Source organism: Muscardinus avellanarius (genome assembly GCF_963383645.1).
Source record: "Muscardinus avellanarius genome assembly, chromosome: 1".
Lineage (NCBI taxonomy): Eukaryota > Metazoa > Chordata > Mammalia > Rodentia > Gliridae > Muscardinus > Muscardinus avellanarius.
The window spans coordinates 129,374,676-129,393,412 of NC_137786.1; the positions used below are offsets into that span (position 1 = coordinate 129,374,676).

General features: G+C 49.1%; 1 protein-coding gene across 3 annotated transcripts in view; it reads left to right on the plus strand.

The window, feature by feature from the left end:
- The window catches only part of FLI1 (Fli-1 proto-oncogene, ETS transcription factor), a gene marked incomplete at both ends in the record, with an annotated part of 136,689 nt that overhangs the window by 85,453 nt on the left and 32,499 nt on the right, over nt 1–18,737 (plus strand). For all 3 annotated transcript variants that reach the window (XM_080713977.1, XM_080713978.1, XM_080713979.1), the window contains 2 exons: nt 4,548–4,702; nt 9,817–10,020. In XM_080713977.1, the coding sequence (XP_080570103.1) occupies nt 4,548–4,702; nt 9,817–10,020 (359 nt within the window). The remainder of the gene's footprint in view (nt 1–4,547; nt 4,703–9,816; nt 10,021–18,737) is intronic.

An 18,737-nucleotide genomic window follows, 5' to 3' on the forward strand; every position in this document is an offset into this window, starting at 1 on the left:
TTGCTAAGTCTGACCTCAAACCTGTGATCCTCCTCTCAGCCTCCCAAGTACTGGGATTACAGGCATGTGTACCGTGCCTGGGCCTTTTTAAAGTTGCATTCACTGAATACACAAAAATAAAATCAGAGGAGAAAGCGCTCCTGTCTAGTGGTGGTGATAGAGGGCGGGCCACCCTTGTCACTGCAGTGGTCTGCGTCACCGTGGCTTTCCTCGCCCTGAGTTGGAGGTGCTCTGAGTTACGCTGTCAGAGCCACCACCTCCTCCCTGCCCCATTGAGGCAGTCCTGGGCCCTCTTGTCACCTGTCCTGGTGCCATCAGCTGCTCCCGGGCCCCAACCCTTCGCAAGCTGCAAGCGCAGGCCTCAATACAAATTAGCCCTGGTACAGGCAAGCTGAATGGCCAGCCTCGTCCCGATGGGCGCTCCCCCTCCTTCCCTCCTGCTTGTTTTCATCGAGCCCTCTTCACAGGCGCCAGCTGCCTCATTAAAGAGCAGCCTTTATGCTGGGCTTCACCTGGACCCACCCTTAGCGGGAGCAGGAGCCCATGACCACGCTGGCTGGCGGAGGCACAGAATGGAGGGGATTCTAGCAGGCGAGCCGGAGAGGTACGGCTTTCCTTCTTTCTTGCCCTGAGCCATTGGAGGCGGGCCAGCCAGCAATGGCAGTGGTTGAGGGTGGGTGGGTGTTGGGGCTTCTCCACAGGGACACCCTTTGCAGGTCCTAGCACAGAGGTCTGGAACCAGGGACCTGGCCTTGTTCCAGAGGGGAAGGCCCTGCAGGGGGCAGCTGACCAAGGAGAAGCCTGGTTGAGTGGCAGGTGCTGAAAAGGCCAGAGGAGGGGGAGAGGAGGGAGACGGAGCTGGAACTTCTTGGGCTACTGAGCAAGGACACTCCAGCAACTGGACAGCCCCAGCGACCACCCCAGCCAGAACCTCGCTCTCCTCCACACCCACCCCCTCCACTGCACTCCTGACTCTCTCCTTCCCAGTATGAATAGGACGAGTTTTACCAACTCTGGTCCTTGCTACTTTCTTTCCCTCTATTTCTAGCACCAGGGACAGTCCCTCCACCATGCCCCCCTGCATGGGCATAAACCGTAGGAGGGGCACTCGCTTGGGAGATTGCTGAGGTCCTGACCTCCCTGAGTCAGGCCAGTTCTTCACTCAGAAATCCCCAGAGGACTGGCTGATGTGGAAAAGAGTTTTTTCAAAATCATCTCCCCGATATTCGCAAAGCGGAGGTGGAAAAGGCGACTCCTCCTCTGCCATCCCCTGCCCACAGAGCCCGGCTCCCGGCAGCCCCTGAGGAGTCTGCCCTGCCAGCCCCACCCTCCCCACGGGGTCCCCGCCAATGAAAACCTTGCTGTCTTGATTGCAGGCCAACCTAATCCTCCAAAATTCTCTGGTACTTGGACAGTTTCACGACTGTCAAGGATCCAAAAAGGCTACTAGACTGTGGTGATGGTGATGGTGGTGGTGTGTTTGTGCGTGTGTGTGCACATGTGTGTGTGTGTGCGAACATATGCATGGTGTAGCTTGTGCATGTGTGTATAATATGTATTTGTGTTATGTATGTATGTGTGTGGTAGATAACGGGTATGTACATTGTATGTATGCAGATGGCATCGTATATATGTGTGTTACGAGATAGAGTGTGCATATACCTGTATGTGTAAATGGACATGTGTGTGCATGTTTTGTGAAGTATGCATATGGGTATATGCTTATATCGTGTATGTGTACTGTGTATGTGTGTGTTGGAGTGTTTGCATGTATGTGTATGTGTGTTGTGTGTGTTGAAGTGCTTTTGTATGTGTGCATGCATGCATGTGTAGCAAGGCAAGTGTATGCCTGCATTGTGTACGTGTGTTGTGTGTGTTGGGGTATATTTATTGGAATGTCTGCATGTTAAGAGTGTATATATGTGTATTGTGTGTGTTGGACTGTGCCTATATGTATGTTGAAGTGTTTGCATGTATGTATATGTGTCTTGTGTGTTGGCATGCTTTTGTGTGTGTGTGTACATGCATGTGTGGTAGACTTTCTGCATGTATGCATTGTATATGTCCATGGTGTGTGTGTATTGGAATGTTTGGTATGTTGGAGTATGTGTATGTGTGTCTTAGAGTGTTGGAGTATGTGTGTGTTGAAGTATTTGTGTTGGAGTATTTTTATGTATATGTGTGTGTGTGTGTGTGTGCGTGTGTGATCTAGAGTATGTGTTGGACTGTGTGTATTGGAGTGTTTGTATGTGTGTATATGTGTATTGCTGGAGTATGTGTTGGGCTGTGTGTGTATATTGTCTGTGTTGCATGTGTTGTATGTTTTTGTGTGTGTTGAACTGTATGTATGTGTGTATTGTATATGTTGGAGTGTAGGAAGAAGGATGTGTGACTTAGTGTGGGTGCACACACTCATCACACACATACACACACGCACACACACACACACACACACACACACACACACACAGTTAGCTGTGGCAGGCGGGCGGGCGGGCTCTGACTGGGGCCGCTTCATCTCAGGCCAAGTCCTTCAACAGCAGAAGCCAAAGGGCCAAGCGCTGGTGAAAAGCCCCGATGTGCTACTGCCTCCCCTCCGACTGCCACGGGGACATTAAACCTTCAACAATCTGGGACTCTGACGGCTGGTTCTTGGTTCTCTGCCTGGAAAAACAGTAGGCGAATAGTAAAACCTTAAATTCTAACATGTGTAAGTTATACATCTTATTTTCATTTTCAGCCCATGTTCCCTCTGTAAGACATCAGGAAAAAATTACCGTCTGACTTCTAATATCTCAGTGGAGCATTTATCTCCCAGCTATGATAAGTGATCTTCAATATTTTTTTCCTTTCAGATTAAGAAACAAATTCATTTAATTTTCTTTATTGAATGTGCTCAGGCCTCCCCCGCCCTGCCTAGTCTCAGGAAGTCCTGGTCTGTTCCCCTCTTCCTGGGCTAGCGTCTGCCTGTCCCTGGATGGGTGGGTCCTATCTGGCCTGGCTCTTAGCCCTAAAGCCCCTCAGTGGTCCGTTCCTGCCCACAGAGGGCAGCGGGCAGGCCTCTGGGCGTCTCTTGGAAGAGGTTAGCAGCAGAGTTGGAAGGCTGTGATCTGAACCTTATCTGACCTCCCTGGTCTGAAGGCCTGGTTTGGAGTGCAAAGCTGGCTGACTCCCTGGCCGCCAGAACTGGCACTTGTTTTTCTGTGTAACCGTGGCTGTGGCCCGTGGGTGTCCTGCTGCTGGAGAGGTTGCGGGGGCACTGGACATGGAGGGATGGCACCTCCCTTGGGCACATGGGGAGGTCTGTGACTCTGGGCTGGGGGATATGTGGCACATTCCCCCTGCCCACTCTGGGCGCCAGGTGTTCACAGGGTGTGTCAGCCCAGCTCTCCAGGCTGTCACTACATCACGATGCTGCAAACACCAGGTGCCAACTGGTCTGCGTAGTTTGAGTCCCAGTAGAGACCTGCACTTTCTTCCCATGGTTTGCACGTTGTTCCCTCTGTGAACCTGGTGGTCAGGGCTGCCCATTGCTATAAGGGCCACAACTTCTTCATCAGGTCAGAGTTTCTGGGTCCTATTTATGCAGCAACCAGCTCTTTTGTACACGAGCTTCGATAGAGAAGCTGAACACAAGAACCTGAATCCTGCGTCCACATTTTGGAGTGTTTCCCCCTAGTGCTGGGGAGGAAACACAGGGCCTCCTGCGTGCTATGCAAGCACTCTACCATTGGGCCACACCCCAGCCTGCATCCACCTTTACTAGCTGTGTGACTCTGGGCCAGTTGCCCCGTCTCTCCATCTCCTTAACTATCAACAGAACAAAACAACAACTAAATGATAGTAAACCTTGTTGTGCTTATCTGGGAGTGTTATTGGGAAATTCAAATATAACAAACAGCATTTGACAAATGCATCAAAGTGATGTGTGTGCAACAAAAGAGCTCACTGAGAAAACATTTATGGCTCACCTCCCTTGTAAGGCAGTGCGCGGGGTACTAGAAGTTAAAAAGAATAAGGGCACTACCTTGAGAAATAATACAACAAGGGAGGGCACATGACAGGCGGAGTATCACAGAGTGTGGCACAGACACAAAGTGCTATGAGACTGGGGAGAAGGCAGACGTGTCTGGGAGCGAGGACCAGCAGGCATGGGGGAGTACAGGTTGCCTGGCATTCATGCCCAAAATGTAAGCTGCAGTCAGCAGGAGGGCCCCAAGGTCATGGGAAGACGTTCACTGAGGAACTTCCCAACATTTTCAAGTGCCCTAATGACAGGACTGGGCGGGGATTTGCAAGTAACTCTGGTGGCAGTGAGGAGGCTATGGTTAGGGCTTTTTCATCATTGTGCTCATCATCACCATCATCGCCATCATCGCCATCATCGCCATCATCGCCATCATCGCCATCATCGCCATCAACATCATGCCAAGTCAGGCTGGAAGTGGCTCCCTGGGTATCTGAGTGGTTGACCTGCTCTTCTGAGGCTAGGTCAAGTGGTCCCTGTTGGGAATGACTTCCTCTGGGCTCTGTCTCCTCTCTTCTAGGGAGTCTCCGGTGGATTGCAGTGTTAGCAAATGCAGCAAGCTGGTGGGAGGAGGCGAGTCCAACCCTATGAACTACAACAACTACATGGATGAGAAGAACGGCCCCCCTCCTCCCAACATGACCACCAATGAGAGGAGAGTCATCGTGCCCGCAGGTACCTTGGGAACCAGGCTGCCCAGCAACTGGCATTCACTTTGCTATTCTTTGGGGGCTGGAGTAGAAGGGTAGGCCTGCCCTGGAGGCATTGAAACCTTGCCTGGTACCCTAGTCTCCATGGCAACACAAATGAGAAAGGCTGCTCATCTTACCCGACTCCCTAGCTGCCATCCAAGATAGGGTCACCCGAGTGCAGATCCTGAAGTGCGGATTCCAGGAGCCCCACTGTGAAACAGAACATCTCTCAGACTCTGCATCAGTGACCTGGTGCCCTCACCCATCTCAACTCAAACAGAGTCCTGTGAACTCCCAGACCTGGCCGTCCCTGCCGTGGAGGAGGGCGGCCACCATGTCTGCCCTTCCCTTCGGGCATGTACTTCCTGGCTTCTGCTGGGTTCCACCTATCCACAATTACAGCCAGCCCTTTCAGTTTTAAAATAGAACTAACTATATTTAGCAAATAGAGTGCCTTCACATGTGTGCCACACGTTATGTCATTACGTAAAAATAGCCTCTTTTTTCCCTGGGTATGGGTGCTGTTGGTTACAGAAAATAAAAGCATTGTTCAATTCTTCAGTTCATTGACCAGGCCAGCACCAGCAAGTTCAGCCACTCAAACACAAAGGGAGTTTGCAAACTGCCATATAGAACGGGTGCCAGGTAGAAAGAGAAAGAATGTCCAGATTTTGAACAGAGTGAATTATAGGCCAGAAACTAAAATTAATCTTACCAAAATAACTTCACCAAAGAGGCTAACTTCTTCCATTTGTAAAAAACATAAATGTAAGCTGGGCCTAGTGGCGCATGCCTATAATCCTAGTACTTGGGAGGCTGAGACACAAGGATTGTAGGTTTGAGGCCAGCCTCAGCAACTTAATGAGGCCCTCAGCAACTTAGCAAAACCCTGTTTCCAAACGAAAAAAAAAAAAAAAAAAAGATTGAGGTTGTAGCTTGGAGGTAGAATCCTCCTGGATTCAATCCCCAGTGTCCCTCCTCCAAAATTAAAACAAAACAAAACAAAAAAAAAACTAAATGCAGTTGTATCTTAAGACAAAGGATTAGACATCTCTTTGAGGTAGCTGAAAGGAATTTGTTTGTTGATTTAAAGGCATGCTTTTATGAGGGGCCTCCTTCCTTGGCCCTTGGTGTTGGTGTTCCAGGGAAAGCTGTGTCTAGCCATGTCCCGAGACTACAGCCACACCCAGATGTCCTGGGCTGCAATTCAATCTGAGCAGCAAAGTAAAGGGAAGAGAGAGGCAGGAGAGGAGGGAGTATGGAAATTGTTCTGTGTCCTATAGAATGGAAAACCTGCTCAAGTTCCGTCTTCCACAAATATATGAGCCAATAGAGGAGTCTAAAGAAGGGCTTCGTTGATGGAGCACTTTACAGGTGCCAGGCACCATGCAAATTGCTGCGCCTACATGAAGTTATATACCTCATCTAATGTTTGGTCTCCCACCTTCCTCCTTACCGGGCCAGCTGGATGGTTAGCCCAGGTGCCTCTTCTGTATCCTCACATACAATGATGACAATACCGCAACTAACATGGGGGCAACTCCCTGTGCTCCCAAGGCGAGGCAAGGCCTCCCCCGGCCTTTGCTTGATTGGTGTCCAGCTTCCCTGCCACAGCCCAACAGCTACAGCACAAGAAGGAAATACGGGGACACTAAAGCCTCAGGGGCTCAGAGACTGTTCTTGGAATCAGGTGGTTGGCACCATCTCATTTTAGTAGACATTTGGGGATGACATATAGAAAGACAGTACCAATGACCAGACTACTCAGGGACCCACTGACCCTCGAATGGTGTTGAAAGGCTTTTGAAGAAAATGACAACTGTCAGGCTTCAGTGGGTCCAGGTGACCTTAGGAGTAAAAATGAAAAGAGCATGGATGTATATCAAGTTGCTCTACAGCACTGGTGTAATGAATCCACGAGTCACCGGTTTGCTTCAGGATTTCACCACTGGACAGATCTTTAAGTGTTACCCTGAGACATCTTGGCTTCCTCCTGGTCAGCCTCCTGGACACGAGGGAAGCAAGTCCTTTGGGCATGTCCACAGATCGAGGCAATAAAACATCCGTAGAACAACCGATTAAATTTATGATGGGATTTTAAGACAATTATAAATGAGAGTTCTAGTTAATCACCAGCTCCATGGTCAGATGGGAAGAAACTAGAACTAAATCATCCAGCAAATACATTTGGAAGAGTTTAGCAGATCCAGAGCAGAAGATTTATAATTCATCACGCTGCAGAGGGAGAGAAACAATATTGTGAACGAGCCCAAATCAAGGGAGGAAATAATAAAATAAAGAAAATAGAGGGTATAAAACTGAATTTGAAGCCTTGGATACTAAAAGTGAGGAATTAGGAGAAGTGAAGGATTGAAATAATATGCTACATAATCCAACTCCCTCCAGGACATTTTTTCTTTAGAATTCTGATGTAGTGCAAACATATTTCCATTTACCAATGGCCCATGCCTAATTGCTTCTAAAAATAAGAGTAGAAAAGAAGCAAGAAATGTATTTGAAAGAGACCAATATATACTTGCACAAGAAAGTTTTAGAAGAGCTTTGTGTTTGGGCAGGACATGCTCTGCAGTTCACAGATAAGTTAGGTAAGAGGGCAAGGGGCTTCAGGGGAAACTTCTCTTGAGCTAAGTGAAGCCCCGTGAAGACTCCAGTTGAAATCCAGCTCAGATTCTTTAGCAGTGGGTCTCTGGGAAAGAAGCTGAACCCATTATTCCCCCTAATACTATTTATGGGACATCTAAAAGACTTATACTGAACAACAAATATACCATTGGTGGTAACTTTGAAGTAAGCATTTGTCTTTAGAGTTCTTTTCTTTTGAGAAAAGTAGGTAAATGATTGATGATAATATTTATAAATATTATTAATGATAATAAATTATATAATAAGCTCCAGATTATGATTTCCAAACTATTATAATGCACCCAGGTCAATTTCATTGGGATATTCACACAGAATTGAAAACTCAATGGATTAAATTTGTGAGACTCCACTTTTCATCTGCAAAATGGGAATAACCAAATCCAGTTTGCAGGTTCCCTTGACAAATAAACACAGGGCGTGTGCAGGAGCTGGCACATAGTAGCGTCTCGCAAGCAGGGCATTCACTAGTTACAGGGTCCTGGAGTGTTGGTGTGACAGGCAGTACAGCCGTCGCTCTATCCAACAGCTCTCCTCTGTTTTCCTCTCAGCCTCTCAAGGGTCCCCCTCATAACTTCATGTATTTGCCAACCTCTCCACCCCCAGCACAAAGGCTACCACTTGCATGCAATGGCAGTGCTGGGAGCTTTGCAAAGCAGGCTCAGTCTCTACCAACAGATTGCTTACATACAAAACCAAGGTGACGTGGCTGACTCCTGCCAAACCAGGGCAGTCCACAGAAAAGTGCAGTAAGCTCTCTGGGGCAGTGAGAGGAGAGAGCCTTGTGCCCTTCCCCATCCAACTCCTACTCATTCCACCCTCGTTCCCACCTTCCCCAAGAGCCCTCATGGACTCTACAGAATGAGAGGGTGATTTGGTGCAGAGAGAACACAGGTATTCCTGCCAAATGAGCGTGCTATAAAACAAGTCATGCTGAAGCTGGGGGCTGCCAGGTGCCCCAAATAAAACAGTGCTTCTCCATGAAGTTGTCCATGATTTTCCAAATTCACTCTATTCACTTATGCCCAGGCCTCCTTCAACCACCACCTCAAAGTCCATTGCTTAGTTATTGTTTCGCTTCCTGTATAATGAAGACAGGAACCTCTGGAGAGTAAGGAGCCAGGCAGCTGTCTTCTATGATGGGCTAAATTTCAAGGTGTCATTCTGACCTGCTGCCATTGGTTGCCAAGTGAGCTACGGGCTCCAGACCGCGCGATGAGTGATGTGATATAAGGGTGTTTACCAACCGCAGAGCCTCAGCAGCATCTGGCTCGGGCTCAAAGTGCACCCCACTCGCACCCCTATTAAGGAGAGTCGTGGGATTCCTATAGGGAGGTGGCCTCGGCCCTTACATTGTTCACGTTCACCCCCACCTAAAAGGTTCCCTGTCTTTAACACCATTTCTCGTCTTTGGGTATTTACGGATTCTAAAAACGTTGGGGGTATGATGTGGTAGAAATTTCAACACAGCTGTCCTCAAAAGTGGAAAGCCCAGATTGGACTTATGTCAAAGTAGTACTCCTGGCCCTCCCGAAACACACAGCTGGGATTGCAGCTTCTAAGGGTGCACACAGATATTTCTTTTCAGTAGCCATATGAGAGATTGGTGTTCTTTCTTGAACCATTCATATTCTTAAAAACACAGATGGTTCCCCTTTCCAGAGACACCAGGGCCTGGGACTGTGGAATTGAGTTCATTTTTTATTTTGATGCCACTGTTTCTCAGGCAAAGGTTTCAATTAACCTCTAATATCTTTAAGGAGTATCCTGTCAGGGTAGGTGTAGTAGGGTAGCTAAGAGCCTGCGAGGTGTGCTGAGTGCTCCCCACAGCACCAGGTGCCATGCAGTCAGGTGGGATGCTCTAAGGGGCAGAAGGGAACTGGCGACAGAGACAGAGGGAGATGGAGGAGAGAGATAAAATAGAGGGCAATGGAGAGGGATAAGGGGAGAAAGAGACCCGGAAAGGGAGAAAGGGAGAGAAGGAAAGGAAAGAGCTGGGGTGCTGCACACTTGTAATCCCTGTTCTTGGGAGGCTGAGACAGGAGGAAGGATCACAGGGCTGAGACCAGCTTCAGCAACACGGTGAGGCACTCAGCAACCTAGTGAGACCCTGTTTCCAAACAAACAACTTTAAGAAAGGGCTGGGGGTTTAGCTCAAAGGTAGAATGAGTTCTTCTTGAGTAACACACACACACACACACACACACACACACACACACACAGAAGGGGGTGGAGGAAGAGTGAAGGAAAGAGAGAGGAAGAAACAGAAGAAGAGACAGAAGAAAAGGGGGGGATAAATGAAGAGGGAGAGAGAAGGAAGAAGAGAATGCAGGGAAAAGAGAGGGAAGAGAGGGAAGGAGGCAGAGACTGGAGGGGAGGGAGCAGGGAGTCGGGACGCAGAGGGGCTGCCCTCCTGAGCTGTCCTATCCTCTGCAGACCCCACACTGTGGACGCAGGAGCACGTGCGGCAGTGGCTGGAGTGGGCCATCAAGGAGTACGGCCTGATGGAGATCGACACCTCCTTTTTCCAGAACATGGATGGCAAGGAACTGTGCAAAATGAACAAGGAGGACTTCCTCCGCTCCACCTCGCTCTACAACACAGAAGTGCTGTTGTCACACCTCAGTTACCTCAGGGAAAGTAAGTACAGCGGGCCCCAGTCACCTGAGGCGATGCCAGGGAGCGGCTCTCGTCAAGACCACAGGGCCCCCACAGACCCTGCCAGGAGCAGGCCCCCCACCCTGAGGTGCCGAGGGAAGCCAAGCAAGGCATGTTGGAAAAGCGGGGTGCTGGGACTTGGGGTGGGGGGAGCCAGAGACTAGTGATGCTGCTCCTGTGAGAACCCTTTTCTGAAAGTTACTTTAGCCCACAAGTCTATATTGAGATGGACGGTCTGACTGGCGTTTCCTAAGAAATGATCTTAAGTCTGTATAGGAAAATCTGGGATCGCAGACTCAGGATTTAGAGTGTTTTGTTTGTTTTGGTTTTGGTTGTTTTGTGGTACTGGAGATGGAACCCAGGGCCCTTCTACCTTCGGGCTACACCCCCCAGGCCTATTTTGTATTTTATTTAGGAACAGGGTCTCACTTAGTTCCTGAGAGGCGCACGAAGCTGCTAAGGCCGGCTTTGAATCTGTGATCCTCCTGTCTCAGCATCCTAAGTACTGGGATGACTAGTGTGTGCCACCATGCCCGGTTTAGGATTTAAAGTTTTGAAAGCTGTCATGCTGACTTTCTCTTATCGGGGGTCGCCCTGGCACCCCTTCCCCACTTCACAGGCTGCTAAACAGGGGGGAGGAGCCTGTGCCACAGGCCTGTTAGAATCTTCTGGAAGCTCCCTCCTGAAGCAGCCTGGAGAACAAAAAGAGCTTTGGGATGGGAGAGCTTAAGAAAAAAAGGGTTCATCCAACACCAGGCCCCCTAGCACCAAGCGCCCATCAGTCCGATGTGAATTTCATTTGCTACAGAATGTACACAGGGCAGATGGATGGAATTCTTTTGGACCTGCCGATAATCTCACCCTAAACTCTTCACTGGAAATCCAGAGCAGGTGATATGGTGTTGCTGCCCCAGTATCAAAGGGTTGTTCTAGGGCCAGAAATTATGGCGTCAGGATCAGGGCATTGAAGCCATGGATGGAAAGGCAGATGTGTCCATGCAGGGGTGTCCTGTGTTCAAGGATAGACCGTGCAGGCCCAGGACACAGGGTTGACAGTGAATAGCCGGGGTTGCTAGTAATATCACAAGATAAGCTTTGGGAAGGCCGTTGATGATTTCAAGTCCCCTTAAAATACTGAGGTCTTGGGCAGGACCCATAGGCCACTCTCCCTGGCCTCCTGGGCTCTGTTGGTTAGCTTTTTATTTGATCCCCAGGGCTCGGTGGGTCTTTAACACACCATCTTTTGCAGCCCATGGTCTCAGCTCTGCAGTGCACTAAGGCGGGGGTGGGGTGCAATGCACACTGGCTGGAAAAATTAAAAATCACAAAAATGCCTTCAGAAGTTTCCAGCCGTGCCTCCGGGCTATCCAGTCACCTCTCTGAAGCGTCTGGGAGGCAGTGGGAGAGAGAGGATGATTGGTATATATTAGCACCAGAGCCATGACGTCATGTCTGACTCTTGCTGCAACATGAGGGCAGTCCAAGAAACAGCAATTGTAAAAAGGGGGCCGCTCTCCACCCAGCTTTCCTAAGCTTTGGAGGATTAGCATTTTCGAAGGATCTATATTTCTCAGGCTTTAAGTGTTTGTAGAAGGGGAGGGGGGGTGAGGATTTGAACAGAATCTTTCAATGTTACAGAGTGGAGCTGAGGGGGGGGGCAGACAGACAGACAGACAGACACCTGTGAAGCAAAGCATAGGCCAATTCTGCCTTTTCTGTTACTCCAGACATTGGCTGTGGCAGGAGGGCCAGGGTCACTGGTCCCTTGTCGGGAAAGGATGTCAGTGTGGCTACACTCTGAATAGCTAAAGGGCCCAAGGACCTGGGGCTCCATCTACGTTCCCTTGCATGCTTGAGAGGACTCCATGTCAATAAGGGGGCCCGTTCAGTCCCTGTGGCCCTCAAGCCCGGCTTTTTGACCAGTCCATATCCTAAGTTCCCACTAGTACTTTCTGTCCCCAAAGAACATGTGCTGCAGACACTGAGGTGAGACAAATACCCTCTGCTTAAAGGCCCAGGAACGTGAGGAGGTGGCTGTGGTGGCCCCTGGGAGGCTTCCTACTGGAGGAGAGCAAAGGGTGAGCTGTGGTCATGAGGCAGGGAAGAGCCGAGTGTTGTGTTGGGGGGATAACATGACGTGGAAAAGTGAGGTTTGCCTCTTTCTTTTTAAGAATATTCGTAAGCATTAAGGAAGATGCCCTGAAAGCAATTGAAACATATTTCCAGAAAGGGGGTTCTTCCTGGATGCTTTCTGCAGAGTTGAGAGGAGGCTGAACCAAGCACGTAGGCAGGGGACCCCTGAAAGACAGGACAGGTTCCTGGGAGCCAGGAGGACGGTTGGCTGACGTTAGTACAAATGAACGCGGGGAAGTCGTTCCGGCACTGAAACCATCATTGTGGAAAGACTGTGAGACGCTCGTGGTACGAGTTGGAGTGAAAAGGCTCCTAGAACGTGGTCTCTGCCTTGACGTAAAAACCATGTCTGCCTGCCAAAGAAATATTAAAATGGTTATATCACGTTTGAAATACAATTTTTAAAACTTGCCCCAACATAGTATTGGAATAGCCTTTTGAGGAATCTAGACTACAAACGACCCACAGGGAGAACCACTGTGGCTGGCGCTTCTTTCTAATTGGTGTCTAGCTCGGGGCTCCAGCCTCTGGGGTCCTCTGGGTAAGTGGTGGTCGGCCGCTAGGACATCGGCGAGTACCCCTGACTGTTGCTTTCTGGGTGGCTGAAAACTCCCTCATGGTGGCCAATATATGTCCTTAGCTCTTCATTGTTTTCCCACAGGGACATCCAGTGACTGTTTTGTGCTTAGGAGGGAGGCCTGTGTTTGGGCCAAGGTATTGAGGGAAAGGGAGGGGGTGCTAATTCCAGTGCTTGTCATCTTGTCCTTTTGTGAGGGAAGGGGCGGAACACAAACATTTCCACTTTGGCAAGAGGCAGAAAAAACCCAGCAGAGATTCTAGAGGGAGGAAGTAAGGCAGGGTGTAGGAAAGTCAGTAGAGGGAGGCTGGAGAGCCGAGCCTCTGAGTGGACTCTTCTAAGTCGAAACTGGTGGCACTTCACGCCGGGCGGGTGTGGTGGCGCACACTTGTAATCCCCGCACTTGGGAGGCGGAGACAGGAGGATGGCATAGGTTCGAAGCCAGCCTCGCTGGCTTAAGAGACCCTGTTTCCAAATAAAAATATAAAAATAGGTCTGAAAGTGTAGCCAGGAGGTAGAAGGGTTTCCAGGAACCCCAGTACCACCAAAAAAAAAAAAAAAAAAAAAAAAAAAAAAAAAATTGGTGGCACTTCTTACATCTATTCTTTCAGGATTATAGTAGAAAAAAAGACACTTTGTAGGATAAGAAGTTCTGGCCTTAAGTTTATGCTCTCCCAAAGTGTAATTTTTGATTATTTATTCTGGGTATCGTGGAGGGGAGCTATGCTTTTTAATTTTTTTTTTTTTTTTTTTTTGCGGGTCTGGGGATGGAGCCCAGGGCCATTTGACCTCCGAGCTACACCCCCTGCCCTGTTTTTTATACTTTATTTTGAAACTAGGTCTCACTGAATTGCAGAGGGCCTCACTAAGTAGCTGAGGCTGTCCATGAACCGCAATCCTCCAGGTCTCAGCCTCCGAATGTTGGGATTACAAGCATGCGCCACCACGCCCGGCTTGCTTTTAAATTTTAAATGCCAAAGTTTAAATGTAAGGATGTATCTTCCAGGGTGAGGAAGGTCCTGAGTCCCTACACACCCTGCCTGATGGCCAGGCCTGAGAAGGTACCCAATATACCTCCTCTTCATGCCTGGGCATTTCAGGGGTCCCAGATCAGATGACTGCACAACATCGCACACGCTTGAAACTGAGGCTAGAGGCCTGGGTCTGGTGAGGGTGCCCACAGTTCCTGGGGTCATTCTGAAATTTCCTCCACCTAGGCTTAGGTCAGCATCTGCACTGGTGTCCTTCACTTTACATAGGCAGGGCGCCCCCTTGTGGAACCATGTGGCAACTCTGTAAATCCCCATTTCCAAGCTGAAGCTACTGAGGCCTGGCCGGCTTCAGGAATGGGTTCCCAGGCATGCCGCCAGCAAAAGGTACTGTCCTGGGCTCTTGGGATTCTGGCCTCTGAAGCCCCAGCTTGCAGCCCAGCCCAGCCTCACGCTGCAGCAGAGGACCTGTCTTTCCTGGTGCAGGGTGCGCAAATCCAGAGGCAGTGCCAAGCAAGCGTCCACACTAGCTTCTCCCACTTTAAGCCCAGCTTGAGTCAGCTTCTCTGCCCCAGAGTGGCCACGCTGAGGGCCAGGGCCACCTTCCCCACAGCGGTCTCTGCTTTCATTTGTACCAAGAGATAAATGCTTTCCAAAAACTTCCCCCGTGGCCTCCTGGAATGAGGCTGATTAAGCCAAATCTAGCCCCATGCCAACCTTGCCCTTCTCTCTTCCCCAAGGCGCCCCAAACTGTGGGCCTGATTGGCAGCCCCGCTAGAATCTCTCCCAGACACGCCCCAGGGGCAGAGGCCCTGGGCACAGACCGGGAGCTGAGGGAAATGAGATTGGGCCCTCGCAAGACCTGGCAGGGAGGCCCTCGGAGGAAGTGGGGCTGCCGGTCTTCAACGGGCAGTTCAGCCACAGGGCCGCTGGAGGGAGTTCGGAGATGTGTGGGAGTCTGCAGGTTCCTGGCCCCAGGGATGGCCAGAAGCAGAAGAAAAAAGGTAGTCGGTTTTCTTTGTCCTTTCCACTTCACAAACGCGTTGGGATTGGACATCCTTCTCCTTCTCAGTCTGACGTGGGAAACAGACTAAGAAACCGCGTTTGCAAACAGTGGCAGCGCCAGAGAATGAAATATACAGGGTGACAGGGAGGCCACGGAAAAGGTATCTATCTTGAGACCCATTTTTAATTTAAACTTAATGGAAAACACATTTTATGTTCTGCAGTCTTCCCACCTGTGGCCTCAGATGGCCGGGTAAAGGTGACCGGCCAGGCAACCATGCTACTGGAGTTTTGTGCCTCCCCAGCCCAGGTTTGACCAGTAAAGGAGACTGGGATTCCAGCAACACAAAAGGCCAGATTGCCTGGACCCAGTAGTCAGCTGGGCTGTTGTTTTGAGTGCAGAGCCCGCCTTCCCTGCCCCCACCCCACTCAGCCAGAGCTATTGACTGCAGAGAAAAGGGAGCCCAGACTCAATAGGCAGGCTGTGAGGGACGCTGGCGACTTCTACAGCAACGCCAGGCCCAGACAAAGGCTTTGGCACGGGGACCCTGTCTCCCCTGCTCCAGGTGTCCCAGATGAAAAGCAGGTTAGGTAGAGGGAATATGGGCTGTAGAAAGCCTCGGGGCGCTGCCCACACCTGCAAAGCCCCACTCCCCTCTCCTTTCAGACCCCAGATTCTATATTCAGGGACAGATGGACTCAAAATGGGAAATGACTTTTTTTCTTATGCTCTTCCTTTGAGAAGGCCATTCCCCTCTCAGCAGCAGCCACTCCGTGCTTCTTAGAGCAAAATATGCCCCAAATAAATAGACATGCATATATGCGTGCGCGCGCGCACGCGCGCGCGCACACACACACACACACACACACACACACACACACAGATAACCCAGTAAAAATGTCTTAATGGAAGTATAACATATAGAGAATTGCAAAAATCACAAGTACACAATGGAAAAATTATCACAAAATGCATTAATCTGCCCTCTAGTATAAGCATCCCCACCCTAGGTCGAGGAGGAGGAAAGAAGCCCCCTGTGTCCTCTTTCCATCAGTTTTATAGTTTTTCCCTTTTTATTTTTTATTTAGGCTGGAGGCTGCAAGGGCTGGAGGACAAAGGACAGGTTTTATAGAGAGACCAGGATGGGAAGCCTGCCCCCTCCAATGTCTGGCTGTGTGACCCTGAGCAAATGACTTGACTTCTCTGAATATGGGTCTCATCTGTGAAAAGGGGACTAATGTAATGCTGGTTTTGTGTGGCTCAGCCAAGGACTGAGAGAATGATAGAGAGGCGGCTAGCACACAGAACGTGGTTTGAGAGTGGTAGCTTTCCTGCCCCCAGTTCTCACCGGTAAACTCCAAGGAGCTGGCGTTAGGAAACCTTAGGAGCTCAGCCGCTGGGCTGGACACAGGGTCAGCTTGGAGAGATCCTGACAGCAGGAGAAGTCCAAATCCAGAAAGAGGCCAGACTTTAGGAAGGACTTCCCTATATCAGAGCAAATTTCCTTAAGAAAAGAATATACTATGCCACCCCTTATAGCCTGAGAACCTGGTTAAATAAAAATTGGAGGGAGAAGGGAATGTGGGTCCCTAGGGAAAGAGGTCAGATGCCCCTGGCCAGCCCCTCCTCAGGAGGAGGCAGCGAAATGAAACTTGAACCAAGAACGATCTTTGGGGCAAAATTTTTTTCCTAGGTTACCATGAAATATGCATTTCATGCAAGCTTTGCAGAGGTCACATGACCTTTCTCTTCGTTTTCTGGGGGTTTCCTGTGGAATTCACGTGTGCCCCAAAGAAGAACTTTCACTACGGGAAATTTAATAAATGTGGTTTATCTAAGCTCCGTGCTCTCGGCCAACTGCACGAATGACTCAGGACGCTTGCTCCTCGGAGACCATCATTTTTCTTCATTCGCTCCAGCAGCAAGGTTACAGCCTGAGGGAGAAAATGTTCTGGACAGAGACACAGACGTTCTTGTTCTTACGCCTGAGATTTTGTAAGGATTCCCTTGGAATGTTTGAGTCCGTTGCTTACCCTTCTTCCAGCCATTAAGGATTATTTCTTATTGCAGCAGAACCCATTCATAACTCTAATTCCAGAGGGCAAGACAGACGCTCAGCAAGCTCTCCTATAAAGGATTTTGTTGTACATAATTGTGGTGTCTGTGAGAGAAAGAACGTTAAGAATAGTGGTGACAAGGGCTAGCATTTATTGAATACTTATTATAAGTCCGGATCTGTTCTAGGAACTTTATATACCCGATCCTATTTAATCTTCATAACAACCATATCAGTAGGTGTTACCATTAGCCCACTGTACAAACAAAAATCGGAGGCCCAGGGGATGGGATAAGTTGGTGGAGACAACAGAGCTAGTCGATGCTAAGAGGCAGGTCTCATTTTAAACTCTCATTTGCATAATGATCTCTACCAACATGAAATACTCCCAGTCCCAATTTATCGTTGAAATTCTCAAGAATGAAATCACCAATCTATCCCTGGTTCTTGGATATTCCATTCGGGAGACTGGGGCGTTTGTAAATAGTATCCAAATAGCCTCGCTTTGGCGGATGGGATGACCGTCACACTGCACCTACCCCCTCCGGATTTCTGGTTTGCATCTGTTTTGGATCTACAAGAAACGACCATCCAAGCTAAAAGTCCTATGTTCTAGACAGTTGGAAGATTTTTATAAAGTCCTGTTCCTCATCTTCGGCCTGGTCGGGCTCGCAGTTTCTCTGAGGCACACAACCAAACGCCCACAGCTGGGTGAGGCAAAGGCTCTGCTAAAAATAGGCGTGTCTGACAGCCCATTCCCAGCCTGGCACCCAGTCAGCCTGCTTGGCCACAGGCAGCAGAGGGAAGGGTTGCTTAGAAAGGGTTTCTTTGCTTCAGCACACGTGTCAAGCTGATGGTATCCTTTGTAAACGTAGATCCCGGCCTTAGTTTTGATGGCTCTTTAGGATCTCCCCAGGAGAATCACGAGAATCCCCCCAAATGTGCAGATCGTACAAAATAAACCTCGCGAGTGCATTCTAAACAAAGGAATAAATCTGGTGTTGAGAGAAATGGGAGAATATACATCACGTGCAATAATAAAACAGATTACCTCTTCACAGTGCCGGCACTGGGGCATGGATGGGAATAGATATACACAGAGTGAAGTTTAAATTTTAAAAGATTGTGTCAACACTCTGGGGTGACAGAAAATTCAGCGCGCTGTTCCTCCTGCTCCTCCTGTGTTCTCTTACACATAGACAGAAGGAGCTGAAAGTTCCTATTTGCAAAACACCATCCCGCCTCCTCCCCAACTCCCAATACCCCCTTTACCAATAACAGTCATCCAAATACCTGGCTCCCACATATAAAAAGACCCGTATGTATATAAACCTCAAGGGTAGAAATAGGAGGGCTTGACACTAGTTTCTCCTCTCAATCAAGGCAAACTGTGAGCTGGAGGCCAAATCTGGCCCATGGACAAAACAAACAAACAAACAAAAAAAAAACTAAGAAGAATGTGCAGTGGTGACTGGATTTAGCCTGATAGATTTACTAACTGGTCTTTATAGAAAAGGTTTGCCAACTCCTGCTCAGATTCAACCCCTTCATTCTTCTGATGAAGAAATCAATGTCTAGAGATGTAAAGTCACTGACCTGGTGAATTAGTAACAGAACCAGGACAGACCTGGGTTTACTGATTCCCAGTCCTGTTTTCCTCCCTTGACACAGGTTATAAACGTGGCCACTCAGGAGGGCATGGCCTTGTTTCCTCATCAGGCAGTCTGTACTGACCTATCCTGACCCTGACTCTCTGAGGCCATTAGGATCCTACATGATCGGCACTAAGCAAGTGGGTTGCACTGGCTTATTTTTCCCCTCTGGAAGTCCTCTGTTCCTCCTTTGCTCTCTCTTCTCATCTCCTACTCTAGATTGTAGAACAATGTTTTGGTTTTAACCTGTGTTGGTCAGCTTTCTGTTACTATAACAAATACCTGA